Here is a 9,070-nt window from a genome sequence, read left to right as displayed (position 1 = left end):
CCTGCAAATCAATTATGTAATAATACGTCGATATACGATACGATTTGCATTAATTTAACTTTTCTTCTTCTTTTTCTTCAGCCTTTGTCCCGTTCACAAGCGGGGTCGGTTCGTCGTGATCGGCTTCGCCATTTGGCTCTATCGGATGCCTGATCTGGGTGCAATCTCGAGGCTTTCAAATCCCCATCCAGCGTATCAAGCCACCGTTGCTTAGGTCTGCCTTTTGGTCGTTTACCATCGACTTCGATGTTCAGACCAATCTTTGCAAGTGAATTCTCGTTTGCACGAATTGCGTGACCATACCATCGAAGACGCTTCTCTCGCAACTTTTCCACGATCGGTGCAACCCCATAACGTTTCAGCTATGAGCTGTAGCACTTCCGACAAGTACAACTTCCCCGAAATAGTGTTGTAATGTGGACGCGAATATCTCTCTCAACCGATGGCTGCAATCATATTTTCAATTTTACAAATAATAAAAGTTAAATTAATGATTACTTAAAAAGTCGGAAGCAACAATCACTAAACTGTATGCTTCCACGTAGCTAAGATTGGAACTACCTGCTCAGTGACGTCTCGTGAAGTGTCAGCCAGCTGTGTTATCATTTTCTTTTCCGCCTTGTGATAATTCGATTTTTAAATCACTATAGTTAATAAATGAGTATTCCATTTGTATGTTTTTTCAACGGATATGTTAATTGGACAAGTGAAATTACTATTTCCACGTAAAAAAGCATATAGTTGTTCTCTAGCGCCATGAGTCCATTCACAGCTTTTGAGATGTTTGGCTGGTGCGATATAGTTTCGAGCATTACTAGGCTTAGTATGAATGCCCGCCTTGGCCGCGATTTATCATACGGTCAGTGTATAGTTAGATATTACTCGAATAATTGTCAGCTCGGATAGAGAGCATACAGTTCTTGGCCGTTCTCTTGACCTATTCTTGCCGTAACTTACAGGATCTCAAATAAAGTTAAGCACCGGACATCTACTCCGCAACACAACCTCAGCAATTTTCGTTATGCACTTTCTTTCGTCATGTAATTTTTTTATAAGGTACAATTCCTTGGCAATCAACTATTTTGCTTCGCTCATTATCACGAATTAATTAAAAATCATCTTCATCAAAATTATGAATAAACAAAGAATGATTTTTCCTTGCTAGGTTATCATTTTTACGTAGCTGAAATTCAGCTTACTACTCGAAGTGCTATACCGAAAAAAATCCTTTAATTGGGATCGTGGATTATTTTAAAGGTGCTAACAAACTCGCAGAACAGATTTACCGAATGATGAATTTGAGGCTTTACGACGCCAGTGTCGAATGTGCTAGAAAAAGTGTCTACACTTTATTGCAAAGATATTGCACTTACACGGAAGAACAAGACGTTGGCGATAGTAAGGTGTTCTCTTTCTGTTTACTATCATCTAGACAAATTTTATTAATGTTGTTCAGCTGAACAGATTGAATTAATTTATGAAATCACGTCTGAAATTAGAATCTGTCTCCAACGGTATATCTTATCTAGGCTGATAAGAACTCACTAGTTAAGATGGGTCGAATATCGAAGATAATGGGAAATGACCCAAAGGCATACAGAAGTGGGCGGAGAAACTGGTTTCGGGTAATTTTCGTTACAACGGAAATATAGAAGTGGAATGTTACTACTTTCTCCGTAATGGAAAATATTTTAATGTAATTCAAAGTAATTAAGGCAGTTTTTCTATTTCGAGCCCACTTTCAAATTATTACATCATATGTTAGGCCAATTGACATCATTGTTGACTTGCCATTCTTGTTGCAAAATAAAAACGCTAAAATATATGTTTATAAATCTGTACTCAATTTAACCACTTAATGAACAACCGGACTGATTCGATCATTTGAAAGACTTAAAATATGCCACTTGCCATCTTTTTAGATAAAGTTATACATTTTTGGTATTAGGTTTACATTATTTCTAGACTACTATCACTATTTTTAGTTACGACTTCAGTTTCCGAAGACCCAGATCCGGAGCCTGCGTCATCATTTTTGTCTGGTTCTGTTTCACTATGCCGTTGAGATGTCAGTTGCCATGCAGGAATTGAAGGTGGAACCATCGGAAGTGGATTAGCAAATTGTTTCCTGGAATGTCAAGAACGTATATATTATTATTTCGGCACCAGTTACAACATTTTCAAGAATTACTATACCTATTCAATAGTAAACCTTTAATAGCTTCTAAATCACTTTTAAAACTACCAATTTCTTGAGTTATGAAATCTTGATGGCTACTGCGAGCAAGTTCTTCACGGATTCGTAAGACTTCTTGGTTTAAATCCTTTATTTGATTTTCTACTTTCGACTCCATTTTCTCAATGCATTCTTCCACAGTCTTCCGCTTCTTTTTGCCAAATAGGAACGGTTCTATAAATTTCTGGAAAAGAAATTATTAAGTCTGAATGTATCTATTTACGTCATGTTATGAGTTTATAATGATCCCTTGGAGGGAAAGGTCTACGGTTATGATGCCCTTTAATCGATTGGTTGTGTTCGCCGGCCGGTTTCTCATGATTCTGTTCAATAGAGAAAGCAAATGTCTTCGAGTTGCACATTGATTATCGTAGTCTTTTCATCTGCAATCGCCGCTTATTCTCTACGATTAGTACTTCGCAATTGAACTAAACGAAATCATTCGCACCCATTAAAGGGTCTTAAAAATTTCTTTTTTTATTTAGCTATATATGCTATAATTGTAGGCTAACATTATCTAAATTTTAATTTAATAATAATCAATACTTGATCAGGGCCTTGAAGTGCGTTAGAGTACACAGGCCGTAATGGTACACCACAATGCACGGTAGGAGGCAATGTGGTCAGTATTGCGCTCGCTCGAGATTATTACCCTTCTTTGACTCAGGTACTCATTCACAGCTGAGTCGACTGGTATCCGACATCCAGCCACGATAACAAATCCCGTCTGCCACCAGTGAGATTTGAACCGCGACCTTCCTCTGCACGCGCCCAGCGCTCTTACCATTTGATTCATCCAGACATTTTTAATTTTAATTTGTTTGACAATATTTGCTATATTTAATATTGGTAATTTATCTCTACAAAAGCCGTAGTATTAGGGGCGATACAGTCCGTGAAAAGTTAAAATAGGTTGCTATGCTACGAGCAACAAACAGATTTTTTCATCTGTAAAGTCCAATTTTCTGAATTTGGGAAGAAAGGGAAATCTGGGGAAGCTAATATCTTTCGGTAAAACGGCCAGTTTTCGTTTCTAATTTTTTTTTTATTCAGAAAAGACGAAATTTTGAGAATTGAAATGAATAAAAAATTAGTATCTTGCTTTTACAAATTTTTTTCCTATGCTACCACCATCAAAATATTAATCAAAGCTTAACTGATGTATAGTATAACGATCGAAATAAGATAATATTAGAATGAAGTTAAAACTTGTTATCATCTAGGATGTTAGCGATAGAATAGATTGTGGAGCACTCGTGCAGATAAAAAAGCCTGCTATCCGGGAGCTGTCGATTTCAGATATGGCATTTGTATCCAAATATTTGCTTTGAATTTAGTATAGAAGATAGATAATGTTTATGGCCAAAAAGGATAAGCTCAGAACTGAAGGTCTATTTCTCCGATGGAAGCAGGTCAAGATAAACGTCTGCTTCTGTATCGAGTATATTAGTTCTGTAGTTTTCCGGTAAAGCTATGAAAAGCAAATAAAAAGATGTTTGATTAAGCTACGAATAAACTACCTTTTCTGGTCAATGTTAGTCATCAAGACCGGAAGTTGCATCCACTAATTATTACAAATTATTTGACTGGATTATTATGAATACTGAGGGATTTCACTAATAGTGGAAATGGTTAAGCATTGGAATAGCATAACTTGGATCCTTAGTTTGAGGGGTCTGGCATTTCCTCTTCTGATGAAAATGATGTTGAAGGCGTGAAGCAATTCTTACATTTGGATAGCATTATTACTACCGACGCACAGTAGACTCATTCTTCGGTAACGATGCTCAATCCGGGTTCATGGTTGTTTCAAAAATTATTTATGATTATCAGAACTGATAACGGATAGAAAAATAAATAGTCTCCCGAACTGTTGAAATTTTCTAACATTTACAATAATGAGTAAACGCTGAACCCTTTTTTAGCATATGTGATTAAAATAACTAAAGTACTTGGGAGAAAATTAAGAAAGTTGAGAATAAAGTGAGAAATGGCGCTCAAGCAGATGGTAGTAATCAATTTTTCCGGTTTTTTCTCGTTAAAACTTTGTGCAATGTTCTTTAAACTTGCCAATGCAACCAAACGCTGACAGGCTAACCTCAAAATGTTATAGTGTTATTTCCATGTCACAGCTATGCAAACTTTTTATTAAGTATTCGAGTGCATCCCAAACTCACCCGACACCCAGAACTAGAGTTTAAACATTTTCTCTGAAAAATGCTTTGTGAGGCATCGATTAGTACAATGTGAAAGTGGCATGGCACCCGCCAAGATTACAGACATTAAGACAGGAGCCATTCAAAATTTACAATAACCGCCTTTTCTTCAACATCCTCACAGAAGTAAATTACATCTTTTGACCAAAAAGCACATCAAATAGTTACTTTTTAGGTTGAATGGGTTTAGATGGATTTTTGATATTCTCAGAAATTGGAATTTTTTACACTCTCCAGCTCTGAAATTTGCGGCATATTAACTGGGAAAGGAAGGGAACCATAACCCCAAATTAGGTATGGTAGATGAGCTCGTAAAGCGCAAATTATCGACGAGGGAAACGTGAGAGACAAATGACTGAGAATACCTCGAGCAGATACGTGAGAAAGAATTTGCTCATCCACTAATTCTGCAAACACTGCCGACATTGGATTATTTTTATCTGTTAGCGCCACAAAACTTGAATAGGAAATCAAAGGAATGAAGCTGGGGAGTACTGCGCAAAGAGCTGGGACTCAACATGTTAGCTCATTGCAATATGGAAAAAGAAAGGCAGCCAAGCGGAATATTCAAATTATATTCGGTTATTATTACATGTCATGAAGGTTTTTTAGCGCATTCTTGATAAACTCAGTCGAGTCATTGTTGAAATCACCGCAAGCCTAGACAGGTTTTTTAAGAACCATGGCACTACTGATATAATACTCGGCACGGCTGCACATGCAACACCGGGAGAAACATCGCCCTCTTTACACTGTCTATCTAAGGGCGTATAATCGTATGCAACATAAACGCAAATGATGTGCACTGCACAACAAGCACCTCTACTGGGATAAAGAAGAGTTTGAAAAGAAATAATCAAAATCGCTCTGCGTCTCCATAATTTTTCACCAAGGAAGTGTCCTCTCGCCACTTCTCTTCATTCTTATCGTGGACATAGGCACGCGGAGCAGCCAGTATTTACCGCCCAATCGATTCAACTGTGAGGTTGTACCTGAATCACGAGCGAGCGCAATGCTGACCTTATTGGTCCCTACAGTACAACGCAGACCTGCAGTGTACCGTTATAGTCTTGAATGAACTGCTCTTACACACTTCAACGCCCAGATCCAATTGGATTGTCGTGTCAACGACCATCATGTCAACACTGTCCCACATAGTTGATATTTTCCCAGCGTCTCACAGCAAACCTAACCTAGAGCAGCTCAACCAAATATCGAATTATCGTCCTACGTACCACACCCTCCAATTAAATGTAAACCGCCGTTTTCGACGGCTCGATGGGTTATTAAGAGAAGTAGCGAATTAACTAGCGTCTTTCAACCAGACTGGATGGGGATTTGAAAGCCTCGAGATTGCACCCAGATCAGGCATTCGATAGAGCCAAATGGCGAAGCCGATCACGACGAGCCGACCCCGCTTGTGAACGGGACAAAGGCTGAAGAAAAAGAAGTTCAACGAGACGCCATCTATATTTCCAATTGTTGTGCTGTCACAATGCGCGTCACCTCGCATAAGGATGTTGTGCTAGATCAGCGGTATCATTTGCTATGATCACGTTTGAAATAAGAACACGTTCTCGATGGTATGGTCATTTTAACTCACAAGCTAAACGTCTAACTCAAAACAACGTAAAAACTGACCGGAACGGTCATGTGTTGATGTGTGTTGTGTTAAATGATGATATGAGGACTTATCGATTTTAACCCGATCAACTTACGAATTACGAATAAGACGTAGCGATCGATACAAACGAGCCAACCACACAATTGGGACTGAACTGTTACAAGTCCTTTTGATTTCATTTAATAATTACCCGGGATCTCTAATTCTCCAGAACACTGTTTTTCCGGAGTAGTGGACAAGTACTCGCACGCGAGATTTTAATAATCATTCTCTACTTTCATTTCTTGAGAAACATTGCTCTTACAGGCTCTTACAATGAATGTAACAGAACAGCGGAATCTTAATTTGGTTTACGTCTACTTGTCTTCCCAAAAACTAAGGCTAAACCTATTAATAAGAATATTTTCAATGCATATAAAGCATATATTAAATGTCACGATTTGTGGAGTTTAAAAACCAAGAAAAGGTGCGAAATATTCTTTTCTGAGTATAGTCATGTGGAGTATCAAAGGGCAGATCCCGGTCTTCTTTACAAAACAAGTTTTAACTGTGACTTTTGTTACGAAATGGAAAACCGAAAAATCTGTCAAAAATATGAGGATGCCCCTGCGTTAAATTTTGGTAAAATACATCCCGCTATCTATTCATTAATAATCTCTTCTCCTAATTTCCTGCTAGAAGTACAGTTTAATAGTAGACAGCTCAACAGTTCGCTTTGAAGTTTCAACTAGACTTTAACAATGCCAAATTCAAATTGGGTACTTTTGGGTTGTAGAAGCACAATACTTTAACTCTGCTATTATTATGTCATTGTAGCTCAAATTTTGCTTTTAGCATGAATTCCTTGCACTCCAAGATACCGCAGATTATCAGTATCACTTAAAAGTAGAAATCATGGCCCAATGCTGTTTAATTAGAAAGTTACAATTCACAATTACGATTACTAAGAATGCAAATATTGCCGTCCTAATGATATTTATTCAATCGTTGCATAGAATAATATCCCAGGTATTCCTGAGCTTTTGGATTACACAGTACAAAACTACACGGCAAAGGTTTCAACCATTAACAATTACGCGGCCTATGTTGAACTCTGAGTAAAGTTGTAGTAATAGAAATGTAGGGGATAGGGATCCGTTAGGCTTATAGCATTATGAATGAGCTAACGCTCTCTCTAAACACGACGTTTACAGTCTGCAAACAGTTTTCAATCTTATGAATTTAGGAATATTTCTCAAAAAATTAAATGTTTCAGCTCAAGTATCCACGTTGGTGAAATGGAAAAAAACGGCAAACGTAAATACAAATCAATGAAAACATTCTATTATAAAAATTCTTGGCACTCACTTCCGTGCGCCATGCGATTACGAACAAAATAATGTTTTTGTAAAAGTAGAACGGTAGAAGGTAGCATTATCTGTTATGGCAGCCACGCAAATCATTCAGAGTGATATGACTGTTGGACCTACAATACTGGCTTAGTCAAAATGATTATATTCAACTTTTGAATCAAGTTCGCAGACTAAACTTCTGAGATTAGGTAAGAAACATTTTCTCATCAAATGCGTAATAACCTTGTACTGATAATGCTTTCAAAAAAAAATAGTGCAATAACCTTACATTTGGAAGATCGTCACAGATAAGGCCCAGCGCCCTGGGTGACGGGAAAATGATTTCATTTAAAATGTTAAACCAGATCCCAGACCAGAAAGCATTTGCACTTTGGGCAACTGTCGATCTATAAACTTTGGATGACATCTAGGTGTTTGTCATCCCAGATGCAAATAATTATGCGACGCTAGAGCTTCTTCTAAGAATGGCATATTTCCACATACCTTATAGAACAAATAAACGGCATATGCCAGGCCACTGACGAGGGCTATGGAACTGAGTGCATCCTTAATTTTCATCAGGGTCGTAGGTCGCTGGTCGGCTATCCGATATCCTTGGCCACTACCTGCTGAAGTGGTGATGCCCATATTGATTACAGTACTGTTCGGATCTGTTGAAAAGACCCCAGCACGTTCGCAGGCTATCTGGATCTCTTCCTCCGTAAGACCTTTGGACCGAAGGAACTTTTGCTTTTGTTGTAGGGGACTTCGGACAACATTTGCATTTTGAAGGAAGTTCACAGCTGTAGCAATCTGCAGGAGAAAAGCAAATCAGATCGATCCATCCAATTTAGTCCTCCGTCTGCGTTGGAGTTGAAGGGGTTACTCACTAGAGCCTCTCGTGGAGGCACTTGAAGCGATGCAGGAGATCCGCCGGTTGTATCGCCCGTGTCCGTATTTGACATGTCGATTCCTATATTCACCTGAATTTTGTTAAGATGTAAGTAGAAACGACGTCAGCACTGAAACCTATTGTTCAGTGCAAAGTGAAATCTTTTCTAACAAATATTTGCTAAGTAAACCCTGCGGCGGTTTTTATCAGTTCGGTCAAAGATTGCTGGAAGTTGACACCAACTTGACGTGCTTTGACTTATGCAGTAGCACAGCTGTCATGTTGCCAGAAACAGTGCTTCACAACCATTTCGCACAAATTTCCGAATTTGGAATTGTTATATGAATCTCCACTATAGTGTCCGTTTTTCAAAAGAATATTTTTTTCCAATCTTGATGCGGTTTATCATATTATAGTTTTCTATATAGCAAACAGATTCAATAAATAAAATGAGATACCGTATATTGAAAGAATAAAAAACACAAAAAGTTTGCTTAAGCTTGCTGCAGTGAAATGATTACACCAAGCTGTAAAGAATTAAAGCCTTGCACTAGGCGCAATGGATAAGGCAACCTTGTTGCTAATCAGAATATTTCGGACGAAATAATTAGCTTGCACATTTCCTTCACTGTTTTCTACCATGAAGCTACATGTAATGCCTCCCCATCATCCTGGGGTAGTGCATCCCATTGTAAAGCTTAACTCGCAATGGATTTGTTGCCCTTTCTTAATGAGTGATCTATCCATTACAATTTTTGCCTCCCGGTCTAC

At 38.1% G+C, this 9,070-nt stretch overlaps 1 protein-coding gene across 1 annotated transcript; it reads right to left on the bottom strand.

Moving 5' to 3' along the window:
* Window positions 1–1,823: 1,823 nt before the first annotated feature.
* Window positions 1,824–8,567, bottom strand: LOC119646147 (peroxisomal membrane protein PEX14). The gene is made up of 4 exons (XM_038046504.1): window positions 8,298–8,567; window positions 7,912–8,220; window positions 2,197–2,420; window positions 1,824–2,128 (listed from the first exon to the last, which is right to left on the bottom strand). The coding sequence occupies exons 1-4, from the start codon at window positions 8,370–8,372 to the stop codon at window positions 1,951–1,953; spliced, it is 786 nt and encodes a 261-aa protein (XP_037902432.1). The 5' UTR covers window positions 8,373–8,567; the 3' UTR covers window positions 1,824–1,950.
* Between the last annotated feature and the right edge of the window lie 503 nt (window positions 8,568–9,070).

This window comes from Hermetia illucens, chromosome 1 (genome assembly GCF_905115235.1).
Source record: "Hermetia illucens chromosome 1, iHerIll2.2.curated.20191125, whole genome shotgun sequence".
Classification (NCBI taxonomy): domain Eukaryota; kingdom Metazoa; phylum Arthropoda; class Insecta; order Diptera; family Stratiomyidae; genus Hermetia; species Hermetia illucens.
The sequence above is the reverse complement of the archived record's forward strand: the minus strand, read 5'-3'. Positions and strand labels throughout refer to the sequence as shown.

Bases quoted from the DNA above. Each gene is read 5' to 3' on its own strand.
- LOC119646147 (XM_038046504.1), bottom strand. From the start codon at position 8,372: ATGTCAAATACGGACACGGGCGATACAACCGGCGGATCTCCTGCATCG. The intron at 8,221-8,297 runs GTGAGTAACCCC...TTTCTCCTGCAG, and splicing joins TGCCTCCACGAGAGGCTCTA to ATTGCTACAGCTGTGAACTT. The intron at 2,129-2,196 runs GTATAGTAATTC...TTGACATTCCAG, and splicing joins AAAGGTTTACTATTGAATAG to GAAACAATTTGCTAATCCAC.